We start from the raw sequence: 25534 nt of genomic DNA on the forward strand, positions 1-25534 counted from the left end.
ATTCTGAGCAATTTTCATGTGTCTGTTGGCCATTTGGATTTCCTCTTTTGAGAAAATTTCTGTTTAAGTCCTTTGTCCATTTCTTGACTGGGTTGTTTTGTTATTGAATTTCTTTTATTTATTATTTGACAGGTAGAGTTATAGACACAGAGAGAGAGAGGTCCTCCATCCGTTGGTTTACTCCCCAAATGGCCGCTATGGCCGGTGCTGTGCCGATCCGAAGCCAGGAGCCAGGTGCTTCCTCCTGGTCTCCCATGTGGGTGCAGGAGCCCAAACACATGGGCCATCCTCCACTGCCCTCCCGGGCCACAGCAGAGCAACCGGGACTAGAACCTGGTGCCCATATGGGATGCTTGCACTGCAGGCAGAGGATTAACCAAGTGAGCCACGGCGCCAGCCCCTATTGAATTTCTTGAGCTCTTCATATACTCTGGTTATTAATCCTTTATCAGTTATATAGTTTGCAAATAATTTCTCCCAATATTTCAGTTGCCTCTTCACTTTCCTGACTGTTTCTTTTGCAGTACAGAAGCTTCTCAATCTGATATAATCTCATTTGTTGATTTTGGCTTTAATGCCTGTGCCTCTGGGGTCTTTTCCAGGAACTCTTTGCCTAAGCCAATGTCTTGCAGGGTTTTCCAAATGCTCTCTAGTAATTTGATGGTATAGGATCACAGATTTAAGTCTTTAATCCATTTTGAATGGATTTTTGTGTAAGGTGTAAGGTAGGGGTCCTGCTTCATACTTCTGCATGTGGAAATCCAGTTTTTTCCGGCACTATTTGTTGAAGAGAGTGTCCTTGTTCCAGGGAATGGTTTTAGCTCCTTGGTCAAATATAAGTTGGTTGTAGATGCTTGGATTGATTTCTGGCATTTCTATTATGTTCCGTTGGTCTAGCCATCTGTTTTTGTATAAGTACCAGGCTGTTTTGATTATAATTGCCTTGTATTATGTCTTGAAATCTGGCATTATGATGCTTCCAGCTTTGTTTTTGTTGTATAAAATTGCTTTAGCTATTCATGGTCTCCTGCGTTTCCAAGTGAATTTAAGCATCATCTTTTTCTAGATCTGAGAAGAATGTCTTTGGTATTTTGATATTGCATTGAATCTGTAAATTACTTTCAGAAGAATGGACAGTTTGATGATAGTGATTCTTACAACCCATGAACATGGAAATTTTTTCTATTTTGTGTTTTCTATTTCTTTAATGTTTTGTAATTATCATAGTAGAGATCTTTGACATACTTGGTTAAATTTATTCCAAGTTGTTGTTGTTGTTGTTTTTTGCTATTGTGAATGGGATTGAGGTTAGAAATTCTTTCTCAGCTGTGGTATTTCCTGTGTATACAAAGGCTGTTGATTTTTGTGTATTGATTTTATATCCTGCTATTTTACCAGTAGTTTCCTAGTAGAGTCTTTTGGGTTCTCTCTATATAGAATTATCATCTGCAAATAGGGATAATTTGACTTCATCTTTACCAATTTGAATCCCTTTTATTTCTGTTTCTTGCTTGATGGCTCTGGCTAAAACTTCTAGGACTATATTGAATAGCAGTGGTGAGAGTGGGCATCCTTGTCTGGTTCTGGATCTCAATGGAAATGCTTCCAACTTTTCCCCATTATTAGACACTGGCCATAGGTTTGTCATATTGCCTTGATTGTGTTGAGGAGTGCTCCTTCTAAACCCAATTTGCTTAGAGTTTTCATCATGAAAGGGTGTTGTATTTTGTCAAATGGTTTCTCTGCATCTATTGAGATAACCATATGGCTTTTGTTCTTCAATTTGTTAATGTGACATTTCACATTGATTTGCAAATGCTGACCCATCTCTGCATACCAGGGATAAATCCCACTTGATCTGGATGGAGGATCTTTCTGATGTGTTGTTGGATGGGATTAGCCCGAATTTTGAGGATTTTTGTGTCTATGTTCATCAGGGAAATTGGTATGTAGTTTTTTCTCTGTTGCATCTTTTCTGGATTTAGGGATTAAGGTGATGCTGGCTATATAGAAAGAATTTGAGGGGATTCACTCCCTTTCAGATACTTTGAATAACTTGAGAAGAATTGGAGTTCTTATTTAAATGTCTGGTAGAACTCACCAGTGAGACTATCTGGTCCTGGGCTTTTCTTTGTTGGGAGGGCATATCCTGATTCAATTTCTGTCTTGGTTATGGGTCTGTTTAGGCTTTCTATTTCTTCATGGCCCAGTTTAGTTAGGTTGTATGTGTCTCGGAATCTATCCATTTCTTCTAGGTTTCCCAGTTTGTTGCCATACAGCTCTTTGTAGTAATTTCTGATGATTCTTTTTATTTCTGTGGTGTCTGTTGTTACATTTCCTTTTTCATCTCTAATTTTATTGATTGGGGTCTTCTCTCTCTCCTCCTTTTGGTTAGTTGAGCCGATTGTGTGTCAATTTTGTTTGTTTTTTTGAAAAAACAGCTATTCATTTTGCTGATCTTTTGTATTTTTTGTTTTAATTTTGTTCTCTAATTTTAATTCTTTGCACCTACTAGTTTTGGGTTTGGTTTGCTGCTGTTTTTCTAGGTCCTTGAGATGCTTTAATAGCTCATCTATTTGGTGCCTTTCCAATTTCTTGGTGAAGGCACCAATAGCTATTAACTTTCCTCCTAACACTGCTTTTGCTATATCCCACAAATTTTGGTATGTTATATTGTCTTCATTTGTTTCCAGAAATTTTTTGATTTTTTTTTCTTCTATGACCCACTGTTCTTTCAGGAACATGTTGTTCATTCTCCATGTGTTTGCATATGATGTAGAGATTCCTAAGTTGTTAATTTCCAGCTTCATTGGATTGTGGTCTGAGAAGATGCATGGTATGATTTCAATTATTTTGAATTTTCTGAGACTTGCTTTATGGCCTAGCATGTGGCCAATCCTAGAGAAAGTTCCATGCACTGGAGAGAAAAATGTGTACTCTGTGGCTGTAGGGATGAAGGTTCTGTAGATATCTGGTCTATTTGGTCTACGGTGTTGATAAATCAATAAGGAAACAGAGTTATTCTGTCTAGTTGATCTGTCCATTGCTAAAAGTGGGATATTAAAATCCCCCATCATTATTGTATTTGAGTCTATATCTCCTTTTAGATCCCTTAACATTTCTTCTAGATAGCCAAGTGCCCTGTAAATAGATACATATACATTTATAAAGTCACTTCTTATTCTTAAATTGATCCTTTAATTATTTTGTAAGTGTCCTTGTCTCTTTAACAGTTTTTGTGTTAAAGTCTATTTTGTCTGAGGTTAGGATGGCCACATCAGCTCATTTTTGGTTTCTGTTAGCATGAACTATCTTTTTCCATCCTTCACTGTAATTCTGCATGCATCTTTGTTGGTAAGATGTCTCTTGTAGGCAGCAAATAGATGTTTTCTTTATTAATCCATTCAGCCAGCTTGTCTCTTAACAGAGAGATGAGACCATTTACATTTACTGTAACTATTGTTAAGTACTGACTTTGCCCTGCCATGTTTCCATAAATAGTCCTGTTGATGTATTTTGGATTTCATTTTTACTTCTGCTCGGTTGTTTCCTGCATTTGTCTACTTTTGTGGTGATGTTCCTGTTTCTGTTTCTGTGTGTAGCACATCCTTGAGCATCTTTTGTAAGGCTGGGTGAGTAGTTAGAAATTTTTTTCAATTTCTGTTTGTTGTGAAAAATCCTTATTTCTCCTTCATTCATAAATGAGAGTTTTGCAGGGTACAGTATTCTGAGTTGACAGGTTTTTTCTCTTAGGACTTAGAATATGTCTCTCCATTCTCTCCTTGCCTGTAGGGTTTGTGATGAGAAGTCTGAATTGAGTCTAAGTGGGTTTCCTCTGAATGTGACTTGTCATTTCTCACCTGCACATTTTAAGATCTTTTCTTTATGTTTTACTGAGGAGAGTTTTGCTACAACATGTTGTGGTGAAGATCTTTTCTGGTCGTGCCTGGTGAGAATTCTGTGCACTTCTATGCTTGGATTTCTCTTTCTCCAGATTGGGGAAGTTCTCTGTTATTATTTCATTAAAAAGGCCTCTAATCCTTTCTCTCTTTCCATACCTTCTGAAATTCCTAGGATCCATATGTTTGTTGGTTGATAGAATCTTGTAGATCTCCAACTGTGTTTTTAATTTTCTAATTTCTTCTTTTATTTAGTCTGACTGTATTATTTCCAGAAATTTGTCTTCTGGTTCTGATATTCTTTCTTTTGTCTCACTCTATTCTATTTTTTTTTTTTTTTTTTTTTTTTTTTACCAGGCAGAGTGGACAGTGAGAGAGAGAGAGAGAGAAAGGTCTTCCTTTGCCGTTGGTTCACCCTCCAATGGCCGCCGCGGCCGGTGTGCTGCGGCCGGCGCACCGCGCTGATCCGATGGCAGGAGCCAGGAGCCAGGTGCTTTTCCTGGTCTCCCATGGGGTGCAGGGCCCAAGCACCTGGGCCATCCTCCACTGCACTCCCTGGCCACAGCAGAGAGCTGGCCTGGAAGAGGGGCAACCGGGACAGAATCCGGCGCCCCGACCAGGACTAGAACCCGGTGTGCCGGCGCCGCTAGCCGGAGGATTAGCCTAGTGAGCCGTGGCGCCGGCCATACTCTATTCTATTGTTAAGGCTTTCCACTGCATTTTTTATTTGATCTATTGAATTCTTCATTTCTAATATTTCATTCTTTTTTTAAAAAAGATTTATTTGAAAGAGTTACACAGAGAGAGGAGAGGCAGGGAGAGAGAGAGACAGAGAAGTCTTCCATCCAATGGTTCATTCCCCAATTGGCTGCAACAGCCAGAGCTGCACCAATCCGAAGCCAGGAGTTTCTTCCAGGTCTCCCACATGGGTACAGGGGCCCAAGCACTGAGGCCATCTTCTACTGCTTTCTCAGGCCATAGCAGAGAGCTGGATTGGAAGTGGAGCAGTCGAGCCTCGAACCGGTGCTCATCTGGGATGCCGGCACTTCAGGCCAGGGCATTAACCCACTGTGCCATAACGCTGGCCCCTAGCATTTCATTCTGACTTCTTTTCAGTATCTTAATTTATTGGGAACACTTTTCATTCATTTATTTTTTTTTTTTTCAAAAGAAGACATTGCAAGAATTTTTTTTTTTTTTGACAGGCAGAGTGGACAGTGAGAGAGAGAGAGAAAGGTCTTCCTTTGCCGTTGGTTAACCCCCCAATGGCCGCTGCCGCCGGCGCACCGCACTGATCCAAAAGCAGGAGCCAGGTACTTATTCTGGTCTCCCACGGGGTGCAGGGCCCAAGCACTTGGGCCATCCTCCACTGCACTCCCTGGCCACAGCAGAGAACTGGCCTGGAAGAGGAGCAACCGGGACAGAACCTGGTGCCCCAACTGGGACTAGAACCCGGGGTGCCGGTGCTGCAAGGCAGAGGATTAGCCTATTGAGCCACAGTGCCGGCTGAGCAAGAATTTTTTTTAAAACACTTATTTAATAAATATAAATTTTGAAAGTACAACTTTTTTCCCCTCCATAACCACACTCCCACCTGCAAACCATCCCATCTCCTACTCCCTCTCCTATCCCATTCTTCCTTAAAATTCATTTTTAATTATCTTTATATACAGAAGATCAACTCAGTATATACTAAGTAAAGATTTCAACAGATTACACCCACACAGACACTCAAAGTATAAAGAACTCTTTGAAGACTAGTTTTACTATTAATTCACACAGTACAACACATTAAGGACAGAGATCCTACATGTGGAATAAGTGCACAGTGACTCCTATTGATTTAACAATTGACACTCTTATTTATGACATAGGTAATCACCCGAGGCTCTTGTCATGAGATGCCAAGGCTATGGAAGCTTCTTGAGTTCACAAACTCCAACCTCATTTAGACAAGGCCATAGTCAAAGTGGAAGTTCTCTCCTCCCTTCAGAGAAAGGTACCTCCTCCTTTGATGGCCCGTTCTTTCCACTGGGATCTCACAGGATTTTTCATTTAGGTCATTTTTTGCCACAGTGTCTTGGCTTTCCATGCCTGAGAAACTCTCCTGGGATTTTTAGCCAGATCTGAATGCCTTACGGGCTGATTCTGAGGCCAGAGTGCTGTTTAGGATATTTTCCATTCTATGAGTATGCTGTGTATCCTGCTTTCCGTGTTGGATTATTCTTTTTAATTCTATCAGTTATTTTTAGCAGACACTGGTCTTATTTATGTGATCCCTTTGACACTTAATCCTATCTTTATGATCAATTATGAACTTAAACTGATCACTTTAACTAGTAAGATGGCATTGGTACCTGCCAATTTAATGGGATTTGGAGTCCCATGGCACGTTTCTAGCTCTACCGTTGGGGTACGTCCGAGTGAGCATGTGCCGAACTATACATCTCCTCCCCCTCTTATTTCCACTCTTATTTTTAATAGGGATCAATTTTCAGTTAAATTTACACACCTAAGACTAATTGTGTGTTAAAGAGTTCAACCAATGGTATTAAACAGAAAAATAAAATCTAAAAAGAATAAAGTAGTAAGCTGTTCCTCAATAGTCAGGACAGGGCTGATTAAGTCATTGTTTCTCATGGTGTCAGTTTCACTTCTACAGTTTTCCTTCTAGGTGCTCAGTTAGTTGTCACAGATCAGAGAGAACATATGGTATTTGTCCCTTTGGGACTGGCTTATTTCACTCAGCATGATGTTTTCCAGATTCCTCCATTTTGTTGCGAATGACCAGATTCCCCCCCCCCCTTTTTTTTTAAACCACTGTGTAGTATTCTATAGAATACATATCCCATAATTTCTTTATCCAGTCTTCTTTTGATGGACATTTAGGTTGATTCCATGCCTTAGCTATTGTGAATTGAGCTGCAATAAACATGGAGGTGCAGATAGCTGTTTTATTTGCCAATTTAGTTTCTCTTGAGTAAATTCCAAGGAGTGGGATGGCTGGGTCGTGTGGTAGAGCTATATTCAGGTTTCTGAGGAATCTCCAAACTGACTTCCATAGTGGCTTTACCAGTTTGCATTCCCACCAACAGTGGATTAGTGTGCCTTTTTCCCTATATCCTCGCCAGCATCTGTTGTTAGTTGATTTATGTATGAGGGCCATTCTAATGGGTGAGGTGAAACCTCATTGTGGTTTTGATTTGCGTTTCCCTGATTGCTAGTGATCCTGAACATTTTTTCATGTGTCTGTTGGCCGTTTGATTTTCTTTTGAAAAGTGTCTATTGAGGTCCTTGGCCCATCTCTTAAGTGGGTTGTTTGTTTTGATGTTGTGGAGTTTCTTGATCTCTTTGTAGATTCTGGTTATTAATCCTTTATCAGTTGCATACTGATTTTGTCGGTTGCCTCTTCACTTTCCTGACTGTTTCTTTTGCAGTACAGACACTTATCAATTTGACGTCATCCCAATTGTTAATTTTGGCTTTGACTGCCTGTGCCTCTGGTGTCTTTTCCAAGAAGTCTTTGCCTGTGTCTATATCTTGCAGGGTTTTCCCGATGTTCTCTAATAATTTGATGGTGTCAGGTCATAGATTTAGATCTTTCATCCATGTTGAGTGGATTTCTGTTTAAGGTGTAAGGTAGAGTTCTTGCTTCATACTTCTGCATGTGGAAATCCAGTTTTCCCAGCACCATTTGTTGAATAGACTGTCCTTGCTCCAGGAATTGGTTTTAGCTGTTTGATCAAATATAAGTTGGTTGCACTTTTCGTTTAGATCATGAATCTGATTATTAATTTTCTGAAATCCTTTTCTGGCATATCCTCGATCTCTTCTTCAGCTTCTATTATTGAAGAGTTGATAGTGTTCCTTTGGTGGGTTCATAGTGTCTTCCTTATTCTTATTTAGGATTTTTCCTTTGATTTTTGGCATTTCTGGTTGCTTTTCCTCTTTAATTTGTGTCTTTATGCTTGTGGTGCGATTTCCCTCTGCTGTGTCTGTGCATTGCAAGTGGAAGCCACAGCCCCACCTCCTGGAGTCCTGCTCACTTCTTGATGGTGATGGGGGTGGGTATGAGAGCTCTGGTGCACTAAGCCCCACCTACCGGGGCCAGGCTCCATTCTTACTGGTGTGTGAAACGGACTCAAGTTTTCTATATTTAGGACTTTTCTTGTACAGTTGCATGGTGGGGAGGAAGTTGCTCTGAAATGTTGTGATCCTCATTCCCTGGTGGGTTGTGAAGTGGCCCCCACAATTGATGGGCATGTGCATGGCGGCACATGCGGTAGCCCCTTGCTTCTTTGTAAAAATGTGAACAATCAATTTGGCTTCCCCAGTCAGCTGCAGGTCCAGGTTGGGGAAGGAAGGAGATGTAGATGGACAGGAGCATGCCCAACCTCTCCGTTTGTTCCCTTAAACCTTCTCTCTTCCCAGTTGGAATTTCAAACGCAGTTCACCAGGCTCCTCTGGCTGCTGCTATCTGCAGCTCCATCTCACCTGGTCCTCTGGGGGAAGTGGTGCCAGTCTCCCTGTTTGGCATCTCCACCTTGCCTCCACCAATTTTCTTTTCTGCTCCCTTAGCGTGGACCTGCCCAGTCTCTGTTGGACTCCTTGGCTTCTCTGCATGAATTTCTCATGGCTCTTTCGCTGGCTTGTATCCCCTCTCCTTATTAACCATCTATTTTGCCCCATGTGACTTAGAATATCCTATTGCTATACCACCATCTTGGCCCCTCAAAAATTTTAAATTGCTGATTTAATATCACTGCTCACTATTGGTCTGTTCAGGTTGCCTGTCTTCATGGTTCAATTTTGGTTAGTTATATGGATCCAGAAATTTATCCAATTTGTTGACATGTAGTTGTTCATGATAGTCCCTACTTATCCTTTGTATTTCTTTTTTTTTTAAGATTTATTTATTTATTTGAAAGAGTTAAACAGAGAAGGAGAGGTAGGGAGAGAAGGAGAGAGGGAGGGAGGGAGAGGGAGAGGTAGGAAGGGAGAGGGAGAGGTAGAGAGGGAGAGGGAGGGAGAGGTAGAGAGGGAGAGGGAGGGAGAGGGAGGGAGAGGTGGAGAGGGAGGGAGAGGGAGGGAGAGGGAGGGAGAGGTGGAGAGGGAGAGGGAGGGAGAGGTAGAGAGGGAGAGGGAGAGGGAGGGAGAGAGGGAGAGGGAGAGGGAGGGAGAGGGAGAGAGAATATGAGAATGAGAGTTCCCTAAATGCTGGCAGTGGGACTGGGTGGGATTGGGCAGGACTGGGCTGGGCTGAAGCTGGGAACCAGGAACTCACTGCAGATCTCCTGTGTGAGTGGTGGAAACCCCCTTACTTGAGCTGTCACCATTGCCTCCCAAGGTCTGTATTAGCAGAGAGTTGGAGTCAGGAGTCAGACCTGGGCATTGAACCCAAGCACTCTGATAGGGAGCATGGGTGTCCCAATGGTATCTCAACCACCAGGCAGAGGCTGGTACCTGTGGTCCCTTGTATGTTTATTATATCAATTCTATTCACTTCTTTTTATAATTTTGAGTCCTCTCTGTTTTTCCCTAGAAATCTAGCTAAGGGTTTTTTGATTTTTATCTTTTCAGAAAACTAACTCTTCATAGATGTGTGTGTGTGTGTGTGTGTTTAAAGTTGCTACTTCACTTATTTGTGTTCTGATCTTTTTCTATTTCTATTCCCCTAATAACTTTGGGGCAGATTTGTTCTTGTTTTTCTAGACCCTTGATGTATCGTTTGATTACTTATTTGATATCTTTCTATTTTTGATACAGGTGCTTATTGTAGTAAACTTCTCTTCTAGAACTAAGTTTGCTGCATCCTATATTTTTGTATGTTTCCATTTTCATTAATTTCAAGGATTTAAAAAATTTTGATTTCTTCAATAACCCATTGTTCATTCAGGAGTGTGTTGGTCAATCTCTATTTGTATAATTTTTAGAGTTTTGTTTTTTGTTTTACTACATTATGGGTAGAAATGATCCAAGCTATGATTTCAATTTTTTGAGTTTAAGACTTGCTTCTTGGCCTAAAATATAACATCTCCTAGAGAACATTTCATATGCTGTTGAAAGAAGGTGTGTTTATCAGTCCCATTGAATTTCTAGACATGTCTATTAGGTCCAATTGGCCTTAGTTTAATATAACTTTAATGTTTGATATTTTTGGGGGGTTGGATGATCTGCCCATTGAGAGTAAAGTGTTGAAGTCCCCTGCTATTATTGTATTGGAATGTCTCTCTCTTTAGGTAAAAGAGTATTTTATGAAATTGGGTGCAGATATATTTCCAGTCACCACATCTTTTTGTAGAATTGATCCCTTGATCATTATACAGAGATCTTCATTGTCTCTTCTTAATTTTTGTCTTAAAACTCATTTTGTCTAAATATAGCTATTCTTGCTTCCCTTTGGTTTTAATTTGCATAGAATATCTTTTTCTATCCTTTCACTTTCAGTCTGTGCTGCCTTTACTGGTGAAGTGAGCTTCTGGTATGAGCATATAACAGGACTTTTTTTTTTTTTTAATTTGTTTTCACTTAACCTGTCTATATTTTTTTAAAAGATTTATTTATTTATTTGAAAGTCAGAATTATACAGAGAGAGGAGAGGCAGAGAGAGAGAGAGAGGTCTTCCATCCACTGGTTCACTCCCCAATTGGCCCCAACGAAGGGAGCTGCGCTGATCCAAAGCCAGGAGCCAGGAGCCGGTCTCTCACGTGGGTGCAGGGGTCCAAGGACTTGGGCCATCTTCTACTGCTTTCCCAGGCTATAGCAGAGAGCTGGATTGGAACTGGAGCATCCGGGCCTCAAAATGACACCCATATGGGATGCCAGCGTCCCAGGCCAGGGTGTTAACCTGCTGCACCACAGAGCTGGCCCCCAGTCTATATCTTTTAATTGGGGAAATTTATCCTATTTACATTCAAAGTTATCATTGATAAGTAATGTCTTAGTTTGATTTTTTTGGTAATTTCTTCTGTTTATTGACGATAGCCTTTGTTTTTCTAATATCTTTATGCATTTATGTTTTCATGATGGTAGTTATCCTTTTTGTTTTTGAATGTATAGCAATTTATTTTTTTCATAAATACAACTTTAGGAATATAGTGATTCTACCCATCCTCCCACCCACACTCCCACCAATCTTCCTCCTCCCTTGCCTATTCTCTTTCTTATGTTTTACTAAGATCTATTTTCAACCAACTCAATACACATATGATTAACTCTATACTAAGTAAAGAGTTCCACAAATTGTATGGGGGGGGGGAATATTGTTCCTCAATAGTCAAGTCAAGGGCTCTTCAAAGTCATTGCTTCTCAAAGTGTTAATTTAACTTCTATAGATTTCCTTTCAGGTGCTCTACAATCCACTTTTTCCAGCACCATTTGTTGAAGAGCGTGTCCTTGCTCCAGAGAATGGTTTTAACTCTTTAGTCAAAGATAAGTTGATTGTAGATGCTTGGGTTGACTTCTGGCATTTCTGTTCTGTTCCATGGGTCTACCCATCTATTTTTGTGCCTGCACTGACTGTTTTGATTATAATTGCCCTGTAGTATGTCTTGAAATCTGGTATTGTGATGCCTCTGGCTTTGTTTTTGTTGTATATTATTTGGGGTCTCTTGTGTTTCCATATGAATTTCAGCATCATTTTTTCTAGATCTGAGAAGAAAGTCCTTGGTATTTTGATTGGTATCACGTTGAATCTGTAAATTGCTTTCAGTAGTATGGACATTATGATATGGACTCTTCCAATCCATGAACATGGAATATTTTTCCATTTTTTGTTTCTCCTTCTTTCTCAGCAATGACATTGTCTGTGTAAACAACAGCTGTTGATTTTTGTGTGTTGATTTTATATCTTGCAACTCTACCAAATTCTTCTGAGTTCCAGTAGTCTTAGGGAAGTCTTTTGAATCCCTTATGGATGTAAAGAATCAAGTCATGTGCAAATAGGGATGGTTTGACTTCCTCCTACCCAATTTGTATCCCTTTAATGTCTTTTTCTTGCCTAGTGGCTCTGGCTAAAACTCTCAGGACTACATTGAATAGCAATTGTGAGAGTGAGCATCCTTGTCTGGTTCCAGATATTGGTGGGGATGTTTCCATTTTTTTCCCATTCAATAGGATGCTGGCCATGGGCTTGTCATAAATTGCTTTGTTTGTGTTGAGCAATGTTCCTTCTATACCCAATTTGCCTAAAGTTTTCATTATGGAAGGGTGAGGGTGTTGTATTTTATCAAATGCTTTCTCTGCATCTATTGAGAAAATCATATGGTTTTTGTTCTTCAGTTTGCTAATGTGATGTATCACATTGATTTGTGGATGATGAACCATCTCTGCATACCTGTGGTAATCCCACTTGGTCTGGGTGAATGATCTTTCTGATGTGTTGTTGGATGTGATTGGCTAGGATTTGGTTGAGGATTTTTGCATGTGTCTTCATCAGGGCAATTGGTCTGTAGTTGTCACTCTCCTTTGCTTTTTTTCAGGTTTATGAACTAAGGTGATGCTTGCTTCATAGGAAGAATTTGGGAAGATTCCCTCCCTGTCAATTGTTTTGAATAGCTTGAGCAGAATTAGAGTTCTTGTATAAATGTCTGGTAGAACTCACCAGTGAGGCCATCCTGTCTTGGGCATTTCTTTGCTGGGAGGGTCTTTATTATTGATTCAATTTCTGTCTTAGTTATGGGTTTGCTTAGGTGTTCTATATCTTTATGGCTCCATTTAGTAGGTTTTATGTGTCCAGGAATCTATCCATTTCTTCTAGGTTTCTCAACTGTTGGCTACAGGTCACTGTAGTAATTTCTGATGATTCTTTTTATTTCTGTGGTGTCTGTTACATTTCCTTTTTTAACTCAATTTTATTGATTTGGGTCTTCTCTCTCTCTCTCTCTCTCTCTCTCTCTTTTTTTTTTTTTGTTAGTTGGGCCAATGCTGTGTCAGTTTTGTTTATACTTTCAAAGACAAGCTTTTCATTTTGTGATCTTTGGTATTTTTTGTTTCAATTTTGGTTTTTTTCTAATTTTAACTATTACTCATTTTGGGTTTGGTTTGGTGTTTTCTAGATCTCTGAGATACTTTGATAGCTCATTTACTTGGTGCCTTTCCAAATTCTAGATGTTGGCACCAATTGCTATAAACTTTCCTCTTAACACTGCTTTTGCTGCGTACGATTTGATATGTTGTATTCATTTGTTTCCACAAAATTTATTTCTTTTGATTTCTTCTATGACCTGTTCATTCAGAAGCATGTTGTTTAGTCTCCATATATGTTCTAGAGATTCCTGAGTTGTTGATTTCCAGCTTCATTGCATTGTGGTCTGAGAAGATGCATAGTATGATATTGGATGTTTTTGAATTTGCTGAGACTTGCATTATGGCCTAGCATGTAGTCAATCCTAGAAGAAGTTCTGAGCACTGGTGAGAAGAAGTGTATTCTGCACCTGTAGGATGAAAAGTTCTGTAGATATCTATTAGGTCCATTTGGTCTATAGTGTCTATTACATATGTTATTTCCTTGCTGGTTTTTCTGATTTGTTTGTCCATTGCTGAAAGTGGGTTATTGAAGTCTCCATTACTATTGTATAGGAATCTTTGTCTCCCTTTAGATCTCTTAACATTTCTTTTAAGTAGCCAGGTGCCCTGCATTTAGGTGCGTACACATTTATAATAGTCATGTCTTCCGGCCGGCTCCGCGGCTCACTAGGTTAATCCTCCACCTTGCGGCGCCGGCACACCGGGTTCTAGTCCCGGTCGGGGCGCCGGATTCTGTCCTGGTTGCCCCTCTTCCAGGCCAGCTCTCTGCTGTGGCCAGGGAGTGCAGTGGAGGATGGCCCAGGTGCTTGGGCCCTGCACCCCGTGGGAGACCAGGAGAAGCACCTGGCTCCTGCCATCGGATCAGTGTGGTGCGCCGGCCGCAGCGCGCCGGCCATGGCGGCCATTGGAGGGTGAACCAACGGCAAAGGAAGACCTTTCTCTCTCTCTCTCACTGTCCACTCTGCCTGTAAAAAAAATAAAAAAAAATAGTCATGTCTTCCTGTTGAATTGATCCCTTAGTCATTACATGTGCCCTTCTTTGTCTCTTCAACAGTTTTTGTGTTAAAATCTATTTTATCTGCTATTAGGATGGTTACACCAGCTCTTTTTTGGTTTCTTTTAGCATGGAATATCTTTTTCCATTCTTTCACTTTCAGTCTGCATGTATCTTTGTTGGTGAGATGTGTTTCTTGTAGGCAGCAAATAGATTTTTTTAGTCCACTCAGCCAGTTTGTATCTTTGAACTGGGACATTGAGGCCATTTACTTTTTTTTTTTTTTTTTTTTTTTTTTTTTTTTTTTTTTTTTTACAGGCAGAGTGGACAGTGAGAGAGAGAGACAGAGAAAAAGGTCTTCCTTTTGCTGTTGGTTCACCCTCCAATGGCCACCGTGGCCGGCGCACTGAGGCCGGCGCACCGCGCTGATCTGAAGCCAGGAGCCAGGTGCTTCCTCCTGGTCTCCCATGGGGTGCAGGGCCCAAGCACTTGGGCCATCCTCCACTGCACTCTCTAGCCACAGCAGAGAGCTGGCCTGGAAGAGGGGCAACTGGGACAGAATCCGGCGTCCCGACTGGGACTAGAACCCGGTATGCTGGCGCCGCAAGGCGGAGGATTAGTCTATTGAGCTGCGGCACTGGCCGCCATTTACATTTAAGGTGACTATTGATAATTAATGACTTGGCTCTGCCATTTTTCCATAAATATTCCTATTTTTTACTTTGGATTTCTTTGTACTTTTACTGGGAGATTTCTGCCTATACTTCCTTTCATAGTGATAATCATGTTTCTGTGTTTATGCGTATAACACTTCCTTAAGCATCTTCTGTAAGGTTGGATGAGTGTTGACAAATTCTTTCAATTTCCCTTTGTTATGCAAGGTCTTTATTTCACCTTCATCCACAAATGAGCTTTTCAGGTGTACAGATTTCTGGGTTGACAGTTTTTTTCTCTTAAGTCTGGAATATGTCTTGCCATTCTCTCCTAGCCTGTAGGATTTCTGATGAGAAGTCAGCTGTGAGTCTAATTGGAGATGTTTTGATAGTAATCTGGTATTTCTCTCATGCACATTTTAGAATCTGTTTTACTGTGGAGAGTTTTACTGCAATGTGTCATGGTGAAGATTCTCTGGTCATATCTATTAGGAGTTCTAAGTGCTTCATGTACTTGGCTGTCTCTTTCTTTCTCCAAATTAGGTAAGTTTTCTGTAATTATTTCACTGAATAGGCCTTCTAGTCCATTCTCTTTCCATGCCTTCAGGAATTCCTAAGACCCATATGTTGTGTAGTTTGAAAGTATCTCATAGATCTCGAACACTGTTTTTCAGTTTTCTAATTTCTTCTTCTTTGTGGTCTGACTGTAAAACTACCAGAGATTTGTCTTCTAATTCAGATATTCTTTCTTCTGCCTCACTGAGTCTGTTCTTAAAAGGCTTTCCATGGTATTTTTATTTGTTCTATTGAATTCTTCATTTCCAGTATTTCATTTTGATTTCTCTTTAAAATCTCAATTTCATGGGAAAAATTTTCATTCATTTCATGTATGAATTTCTTTAATGAGTTTGCTTCTGATTACTTAGAAGTAATCCTTTTTTTTTTTTAATTCTATTTCTGGCATTTCATTGATCTCTTCATCTTCCAATTCTAGTAATGAAGTATTCTCTCTCTCTTTTTTTTAAAGATTTGTTTATTTATTTGAAAGTCAATTATAAGAGAGAAGGGGAGGCAGGGGGAGGGATGGAGGGAGAGGGATCTTCCATCCACTGGTTCATTCCCCAATTGGCTACAATGGCTGGAGCTGCGCCAATTCGGAGCCAGGAGCCAGGAGCTTTTCTGGATCTTCCCAAGCAGGTGCAGGGGCCCAAGGACTTGGACCATCTCCTGCTACTTTTCCAGGCCATAGTAGAGAGCTGGATGGGAAGTGGAGCAGCTGGGTCTTGAAATGGTGCCCATATGGGATGTCAGCACTGAAGGTGGCAGCTTTACCCACTATGCCAAAGCACCGGCCCTGAAGTATTGTATTCTTTTGAGGGCATCATGTTGTCTTCCTTATTCTTGTTTCTTGAATTGTTGCATTTATTATTAAGCATTTATAGTGACACTTGTTCCCCGCCGCCCCCCCCCCCCCCCCCCGCCGCCATGATGGCTTTTATTTTTGGACTATACCTCTGTGGCTTAGTGGAGTGTCTGCTCTTTCAGTGAATACCCAGAAGCATGTGCTGGGAGTGTGGAAGGAGCTCTGCTCAGTGCTCCAGGGTGAAGGGAGTGTCCAAGGGGACACCCAAGTTGAGCATGCTAAATCTCCTCTTTTATTATTACTATTTCTTTTAAAGATTTATTTGAAAGTCAGAGTTACAAAGAGAGAAGAGAGGCAGAGAGAGAGGTTTTCCATCCAATGGTTCATTCCCCAGGTGGCCACAATGGCCGGAGCTGTGCCAATCCAAAGCCAAGAGCCAGGAGCTTCTTCTAGGTCTCCCACATGGGTGCAGGGGCCCAAGGACTCGGGCCATCTTCTGCTTTCTCAGGCCATAGCAGAGAACTGGATCATAAGTGGAGCAGCCAGGTCTTGAATTGGTGCTCATATAGGATGCTGGTGCTTCAGGCCAGGGCGTAAACTCTCTGGGCCACAGTGCCAGCCCCTTAATACTATATTTTAATCAGAGGGGAGGTTTGTTCTGCTCTGTTGGCATATTCTTACGCTCACTTCCTCTCCTCAAAGGAGACCAATGCCTGGACACTAGCCCCAGTGGGTATAATTCTCATCTGCACTGCCAGAACCACACAAAAGATCTATGCAGTCCTCAGTGTGAATTCAGATCCTGCAGCAATGACCCTCACCAGGGAATCAGGGAGTCCTGAGCACGTGCAGCTGCCTGCAGTGACTGCCCAAAGTCCCAGCCACATCCTGCGCCCTCCCACACAGCCACAGTGTTTTCATAGTCCCAGCACACAAGGCTCCCACAGTCATGAGCTCCCAGCCCTCTGTCAATTCTCTCAGCCAGACTCGGGTGTCTCCTTTCAGCTGGTTGCTGGGCCCGCAGACAATATCCAAAATGGCTCCCAGCCTCATCTAGTTATAGGATGCTGGTGCCACATGGTCGGGGAGAGAGAAATAGACCCCCTTTTTTCCCTCTAGGTTAGTAGGTACACTTTCCCCCACAGGGCTCCAATCTGGGCCCACGCCAGGCTCATCTCTCAGCTTTATTGCCAGTGGCATGGGCTGCTGCAGCCTGGTCTTGCCTCACTCCAAAACTGGTGCAGAGGCTCTCAGCTGCTGGGGTCCCCATCTGTATACATCCACCCCCTCCACGTAGTTCTGTAGAGGCCCCCAGTTTGTGTGGAGCTTCCTCTGCCATTCTCCCTAACCCTTCCCTGAGATTGCACTCCCCCACTCTTTAATCTTTCCTTCCCTAGACTAGAGCAGTAAGCTCCCTCCCTAAGCCACCATCTTGAACTTCGTTATCCTTTTTAATGAATTTATTTATGTGAACAAGTTACAGAGAAAGGGAGAGACAGAGAAATCTTCCTGCTGGTTCACTCCCCAGATGGCTGCAAGGGCCCAGCACAAGTCAGGAGCTTCATCCGGGACTCCTATATGGGTCAGGGGCCCAATCACGTGGGGCTTTTCTTCTGCTTTTCCTAGTCCACAGCTGGGAGCTGGATTGCAAATGGAGCATCCGGGACACAAACCAATGCCCATTAGGGATGGCAGCATCAAAGGTGGTGGCTTTATCTACTATGTCTCGTCACTGGCTCCTTTAATTTTTAATTTTTTCTTTTTTGCTATCCTTCCTTGTATCTGTATATAGGTCTCCCTTACCTATCTTTCTGGTAAGGCTGGTCTAGTGGTGGTGAATTCCCTGAACTTCTGCTTGTCTTGGAAAACAGTCCTCTGGGCCCTTGCAGGAGAGCAGGACAGACACACACCCAGGCTGCACTAGGGATGGGACTAAGTACCTAGCCCCTGCTCTGGGCCAGACCCCGCAGACATTTTATCATTTAATCCAGGAACAGCCTTTCTGGGTGTAGGGATCGCAGCATTCTGTTGCAAAGAGATGAGATCAGAGATAAGGACACTCCTGATAAGAAGCTGCTTTTTGCTCCCGTGGAATCCCCAACCCCCTACTCCCTGGGGAATGTGGACTCTCCCACCAGGGAGCCTGGTCGTGCTGAGGTTGTAAATGATCTTGAGGAATGGCATTCAGATGCCTAAAGCACTGTCCCTGTGGAATGTACTTAGGGGCCGCCTGCTCCTTCTCTGCTCTCCTCCCTTTTCCCTGCCTGCTCCCCCCGCACTGCTTGAAATTCCTCTGAAAGCAGCACACTTGTTGCTGGATGACACAGCCATGCCCAATAGCGGTGGACCCTGGGCCGGTCCAGCAGGGCGAAGAGGCCCGGGTTCCGGGTTGGCTGCCGTGCCAGCTGACAGAGCAATGGGGCAGGCTAGGGAGAGCCTTGGGAACATGGCACCAAGATGCAGCTGGCCCGCATTTGAGTGGTCTCCATTTGCTGAATTCTGGCAAGCTGAGCCGTTTTTGCTAATAGGTACAAAACTGGGAAATGTCTCATAGGCCATACAACTGTGACCTTGAGGTTATCTTTGTACAAATCAGAAATCCACAAGTCAATATAGTCACTTGGCAGAAATCAAATGATAAAAAGCAAATCAAACAGGTGCATCCTAGGTAGTTATTTCTTAGATGAGCTGGCCAACACCATTGATGGGACATGGAGGCACAATCTGTGCGACTCTGGGATACGTTTCCTGAACAGTACTGGGCGTTTATAAGCTTGTGATGTGGATCGAGTGAGAATGTGTTAAAGTGCTTTGTGAACTGTAAGCTGCCAAATATGTTTCAATTATTATTTTACAAAATCCCCAAACCACACACTGGAATCAATACTAACATGGGAAGGAGGGAGGGAGAGCTAAGTACTGATGATCTCTTTTTAAGCTACTGTTTTGATCTCATTTAATTCATACAAAAAGACCGAAAAGGCAAACTCCACTCCAGTTCTTCCATAAGCTCAGGATGATAATCCTGTCTGCTTCACTGAGCTATCGTTAAAATTCAGGAGTAATGCAGGCTCACTGCCTGGTACACAGCAAGACGTGTGGGTTCTCTAAGTGCCCAACCTGCTGTCGGAACACACTTGCGGAAGCTTATTTTCTTTAATAAGAATGTTTCTCTTTCGAAAAAATATTTATGTATTTGAAAGGTAGAAAGAGAATGAGCGAGAGTGAGCAAACGATATCTTCCATCTAATGGTCCACTCCCCCAAATGGCCAGGTTTAGGTCAGTCTGAAACTAGGCCTCCCCCTGGGTGCAGGGCCTGGGTACTGGGGCCATCTCCTGCTGCCTTCCCAGATGCATTAGCAGGAAGCTGGACCAGAAGTGGAGCGGCTGGGACTTGAACTGGCACCCATATGGGATGCCAGCGTCACAAGTGGCAGCTTAGCCACAGTGCCAGCCCCAGTAATTCAGAATAGGCTTCGTTTCTGGAAGTTCTACTTGGTTCACAGTTCTTTCAACCTCCTCCTTTTAAATAATGTCTTGTTCTTGTCTTGTGTTCTAAGTTCATCTTTAATCTTTCTAAACATATGCGGAGTCTTCAAAGAAAGTTCTTAGAAATGCATATTGTGAGAAATCCATGGATTTCAAAATGTTTTGGCACTGAAATCTTTTAATTCCAGTTCCCCACAAAACTTCTTGAAGTTCCCTTATTTTTACTTATGGTCTTTCTTCATTGCTGCTGTGCAGAATATTACGGGTCTAATTTTGTCAATGGAGATGTCTGATTCTCTCGGATTTTTTTAAATTAAAAGATTAACTGTTGTAACTTCACATTTTCCTATTAGCAAAATATCTTTGTCCCTCCAGTTAACTTTAAAATCACAGATCACTGACTAGCCATGACCAAGATCTTCGGGCCCACGGAAGCAGAGGGATGATGGGACATCTCGTCAGTGTGTGAAGACCGTGTCCCCTTCTCCAGATTTCAATTTCATGCCCCCTTTATGTGCAGTTTGGCCCACCTCATTGCTGGAATCAGTTGTTCTTTTATAATTTTTAGTTACTCCCTACCTTGATACTAGGGGTTATTTTGATCAACCTGCTGTTATGTAATCAAGGTGTCACTCTGAGTGTCACTCTGAGTCTTGGCTCCCCTCTTTGTGCAAAGGGGATGCCAGGGTGCCTGTCCTGGTGCAAGCCTTGTCAACTTGTATCAGTATTTTTCTTCATTCTATTCTTTTCCCAATAATATTTCCAAATCAAAGTAGCCTGAGATGACATCCCAACCATCATAAGCATGGAATCACTGTTAACTCCTTGCTGTTTCTGTAACGTGCCCCTAATGTCTGACCACCCGACTCCTCCATCCTCATTTTTTTCCCCTTTCTTATTGTCCATAGCCCCTACCATGGTCATTCCTCTGTGTGTCTAGGTCGACTTTGACCAAATCACCTCCCCATCTTTGAGAGCTCAGAGAAAGTTCAAGTCCTTTCTGAAGGTGTTGGATCAAGTGCAATGCAGCCTCCGCTGTTTCTGAATCTGAGCAAGTCCTTGTGGGGCGTGGGGCTTCCTCAGGACTTGGTGGCTTTGTTCATGGCATGGCTGCGGCGCCACCCTCATTATGCTGTTTCTCTAGAGGGAGGGAACGTGGCACATATCCAGGGCTGAGTATGCCGTATTGGAAATGCTTGCGATCAGAAGGGTTTTGGACTTCAGATTTTTGGAATGCTTGCATCTACATAACGAGATCTTGAGGGTGGAACTAAAGTCAAACAATTCATTCGTTTCACAAACACCTTACGAAGCTAACCTTATGTCATATGACACAAGAGATCTTCAAACATGGGAAATTCTGAAAAAAAAAATTGCCAGGGTTTCGAAGCTTTTTGCACTTAATTTATCTTTTGATGTCATCAATCTTCCATGAGCTTTTGGAAGCACTTTGGGTTTTTTGTGCACCTGCATCTTGACAGGTCAGGTGTAGATGTTTCCACCGCGTCTCCTGTTGGTGCTGAAAAAGCTTCTGATTGGAGTTTGCAGGTTCAGGATGCTCAACATATATGACACCACCTGTCTCAAGCACATCTCAGCGCTTTTAGCCCTTGGCTCTTTAGTGTTTGTTTGGGATTTTGGGGTCTGGTTCAGGGTCAAGTCCTTCTAGTTAGGATTTCTGTTTCTGCCAAGTGGTCTTTGGTTCATTTCAGCCTGGATCACTTTGGTAGTTGTAAATTCTAACCACCAGCCCAAGGGAGGGGAGGCTGTGGCTATGAACCCCAGGCAGGCGTATTTGAGATGGGAGCTATGGGAAGAATGGAAAGTTGCAGGAGTCGGGACAGGGGACAGGGTGGGGTTTGGAACTCTTGGATTTAGTGGGTTATCGTTGTTGTGCTGCTGTAAACCAGGAGGCCAAGCTGGAATGTGACTTAGTCGCCATGTTTCTCAGCCCCCAGGAGGAAGTGGGAGAAGACGTGCTGTGCTCATAGGACAGGAAACAAGTTTGAAGCCCCGAGGAACACTGGGTCCTCTGGGGAGTCTTCTTTGGCCAGAAAGATGTGATGACGAACCCCCATGAGAGGGGGCAGGCGGTCTTCATCCGAGAATTATGGTCGCATTTCTCCATACCCATCTTTGGGCCGCTCTTCCTCCCCAGCAGCCCGGGCTCTCTCCCAACTCTATTTTTAAAGGCTGATTTATTTGAAAGGCAGAGTTACAGAGGAAGGGACAGAGAAAGGGAGACCTGTCCGCTGGTTCACTCCCCAAATGGCTACAGTGGCCGGGGCTGGGCCAAGCCGAAGCCAGGAACTCCATCCGCCTGTCCCAAGTCTTCATGGAAGACACTCTCATTTGTGCAATATTTTAGAATCACAGAGCACTTATACGCACAGCTTTTTTTTTTTTTTCCTTTTTAATAGCAGTGCTGTAAGAATGGGTGCTTTCATTGCAGTTTTTCCCAAATAGGGAATCTGAGAAAAGGACCCAGAGCAGGTGTGTGCTCCAGGACCAAGCATGCCGGGGGTGCATGTGGGATTCGAACTCAAGCTCTTAGTCTTCCACGGTTTTGTGGTGGGAGAGATGCTAAGGTGCAGAGGCCCATGTCTGCCTCCTTGATGCGTGTTTGTTACGGGCAGCCTGTGTCCTCAGACCCCTTCCAGTTTCCCTTTACAACCCAGCAATGCAGAAATGGCTGCTCATTCCCAGATCTGGCACCTTGACAAAAGTGCCTCCTGCATCCTCAACCTGCTTATGTCCCCACTGCTTTTTCCAAATGACAATGTCAAAATTCTCCTCTTCCAGGAAACTCTGCCTAAGGAACCCCTGTTTTCTAAGGCAGTCAGATGTATTTAGCTACTGACGCCCAGCACGTCATTCCACAGTGTCGTGTGGCCAGCCAGCTGCACGGCTCCAGCCACCACCTGGCAGCCTTCCCGATCTCCCAGAAAGTGTGGTTTGGGTGAGTGCGGTGCTGAGATGGACCCGCCAGGGCCAGGCTGGGCGCTGGCCCACCATCCCTGAACCTAATAGCCCCTCCCCCCACACATACACCTGCATGTGTAACCACAGACTATGAGTGTCGCAGGCAGGCTCACTCAGGAATAGAACATGTTCGGCTTTTTATTTAAGTTTGCCAATCCCAGGAGCATTGACCTGGGAGAAGCCCAGGCCCCAAGAAGTCCTGACTGTCCCTTTGGCTGCTGTGTCTCAGGTGTAGAAGCAGGTTCTGCCCGTGGTGGCCACAGGTGGCTGAGGTAGAAGGGCCAGGTTGGAGTGTGGCCGGGACCTTCCGGGTGAGGACCACACACATGGGCCTAGAGGCCTGTGCTCAGGCTCAGCGGGGGGTCCTCCCGCGGGCGACAGCGCATGCCTCTCCCTGCCACCATGGCGAGGATGCCGATGAGAAGGCCGGCTCCTGCTGCCACCGGCACTGCCCAGTAGAGCACCGTGGGGTCTGCCTCAGCCTGGTCGGGGAGTAGCCGGCTGTTCCGGAGGGTGTAGAGGTACGGGCTGTCCTGGAGGGCACGAGAGGAGGGTCAGGGGCTCAGGGCCTCCGTCACTGCTCCCCTGCTCGTGCAGCTCCCTCTGTGCCAACCTCTGTGCGAAGACGGTGGCCCCAGCTGGGACCGCCCTTTGGTTTTTTCACTAGCACCCCAACCTGAAGTTGACCTTGACAGTGGCAGCTGACAGTGATCGCTGGAAGAGGGTCCTTGGGAAGCTGGCGGAGCTCCCAGCTGTTTCCTCCAGGTCACTGCTGGTCAACGCTGCCCAGCCTCCCATCCCCCCACTTCCCAGGGCTTCAGGAAAGGCGGGTGTGGAAGGACAGCTAAAGAACTGACAATGACTCGGGGTCTGGCCCCCTCCTCTCTGCTGTCAGTGATCCCTACTGTGTGCCTGCTGCCCCAGGCCCCAGGCTAGGAGCTCTGATGAGGATCTTCTCTTTGCCCAGCAGGGAGATGAGACCATGTGCAGACACAATCGTGTTATAAGGGAGGAAGGGAGGATGGGCCATGACTCGGGAGAGGCTCAGACAGGAGAGCGCCACCCGGGTGTGTCTAAGAGCAGCCAGGACCCTAGGCCAGAGAGGGCGGAGTCTGGGGCTGCAGGGAGGCGACTGTTTTCACTGGCAGAGATGGGGAACGTGGCGTGAACAACAGAGCAGTCAGCCTCCCTCCCGGACTCTGGCTACTGGGCAGTGGGGCCCAGGCCTGGACAAGACTGAGTCACTCCCAGGAGGGCTGAGTGGTATCTGGCAGTGAGTGTAGGAGCGATGGAGGAGAGGAGGGGCCAGGAGGGTACTGGGTATACAAGGGGTCATGGGCTCTGGGAACAGACCCTGCGTCTCATTTCTCTCTGCCTCCCTGTCCCCAGTTCCTGGTATCCTACTCAGAGTCCCCAGAAGCGATGGGTGCCTCGGGTCCTCCAGCCAGCACTTGCTGGTCTTGCCTCCCTGAGCCATTCACACCTGCGGAGGAGCTGTGGGATTCTCCCTGCGCCCTCTGCTTGCCCACACCCCGAGCGGCTGGTGAGGAGCGGTGAGGGGTGATGAGGATGGGAGCGAGTGAAGGTGCCCGTGCTAGCCCCACGGGACTCCCCTGTGCCTCCAGGCAGCAGACAGGCAGGGCATTTACTCACGGGAGAGGGGCACTTGAGTTTGGTTCGGCTGTAGGTGAAGTTGTTGGAGGTTGTCTTGTGGCCCACTGGCTCCAGCTGGAGAGAGAAAGGACACCTTGGTTCTCACCGAAGCTGGGGGGGGGGGGGACTTGACTTTGAGAGGGGCAATTGAACCCAGAGCAGTGAGACCCACGGTCCCAGCCTGGAACTCGCTTCAGAGCAGGACAGGACCCTGAATCTGGCCCTGGATTCACCCAGAAGGATGCCAAGGCCCAGGAGAGCCTGGCCAGTCCCAAGTCCACAGGGTGCAGCAGGGCCGGGGCCGGAGCCTGGATGGGGACAGCTGTGGGTGCAGACGCTGTGTTTCCAACTTTATAAAATGGTGATGATCATACTTACTGGCTCCTCCAAGTGCGTGGGCACAGCCAACCTGACAAACCTTGCAAACACATCAGTCACTATGACGTCATCACTACGCTTGGCTTGGCAACCTTAAGAAATGGGAGTCTGCTTGTTTGGTGCTGCTTTGTGGGTTTTTCACATGGATAGAGCAATGTACTTGAACCCTGATTCATGTGCTGCCAGACACTTTCCATCTTGGGACCGGCAGAGAATGAACTGGAAGCTGCTGCATCTTTAGCCAGTAGCCTGCCCCTGGCCGTGGCCAGAGCCAAGAGGCAGGGGCCCCAGCACTTTCACTGGTAAACATCCCGGCCAGCAGGGACCACCAGGAAGGGCAGTAGCCACTCCCCCCCCCCCCCCCCGGCCATGGTCTCGCTTTGGTGTCGTGAGGCTTTTACACCCATTTCTTAGGAACACCATGAGAGGAGGAAGGGTGGCCTTGACCCTGTGAGGGACACCATGATGACTGCCACACACGGCACGGCGTGGGCAGGTCGCCGGGGTCCCGGCTCCACCTGTAATGACTGGGCGGTGCTGCGCGGGCCACTGAACTTCCCCAGGGCCAGCTGCTGGTGTAGTGGGTTGTGGCAGGCATCAAATGAGGGAACAGGAGGTGTGTAACACAGGGGTGCTTATATGTGCAAGGTGAGGCATTTCTTGCAGGTCAGAGAGGAGGAAACTTCAGCAGAGAGGAAGGGAGCTAGTTAGTGGCAGAACAGGCGTCACAGTTGGACTCCCAGCGATGGTCCAGGAGCTGAGAGGCACAGGAGGGTCACGGCCACACGTCTCTGTCTGAAGCTCCCTCCCCCGGGCACGCAGCCTGCTGCTCGCTCTCCCTCCAGCCCCACCTGCCCTCTGCTGCCCTGGCTCTGCCTCCCCACAGCTCCTGGGGTCGCCGGGGGTCACGGCTGCACTGCCCATCCCGGCCAGCCTGCAGTTCCATCGCTCGGTGGACGCTCTGGCCAAGACCACCCCTGGGCTCCGCCCAGCCAGACCCAGCGGTCACTCTGTGTCCTGCCTGGCTTCTCTGCAGTGTTGGTCAAAGTCGATGCCTCTCTTGTGACCTGGGCTTCCCTGGCTCCCTGGACACCA

The 25534-nt window shown here is 45.0% G+C and overlaps 1 protein-coding gene across 3 annotated transcripts in view; it reads right to left on the reverse strand.

Moving 5' to 3' along the window:
- Positions 1 to 22528: 22528 nt before the first annotated feature.
- Positions 22529 to 25534, reverse strand: part of PLB1 (phospholipase B1) — a 118163-nt gene continuing 115157 nt past the window's right edge. For 2 of the 3 annotated variants that reach the window (XM_089324486.1, XM_089324490.1), the window contains 2 exons: positions 24062 to 24136; positions 22529 to 22941 (listed from right to left, as the gene is read on the reverse strand). In XM_089324486.1, the coding sequence (XP_089180612.1) occupies positions 22741 to 22941; positions 24062 to 24136 (276 nt within the window). In that variant the 3' untranslated portion in view covers positions 22529 to 22740. 3 annotated transcript variants of the gene reach the window in all.

The sequence above is a fragment of the Oryctolagus cuniculus genome, chromosome 2 (genome assembly GCF_051225735.1).
Source record: "Oryctolagus cuniculus isolate XC-2025 breed Fujian yellow rabbit chromosome 2, ASM5122573v1, whole genome shotgun sequence".
Classification (NCBI taxonomy): domain Eukaryota; kingdom Metazoa; phylum Chordata; class Mammalia; order Lagomorpha; family Leporidae; genus Oryctolagus; species Oryctolagus cuniculus.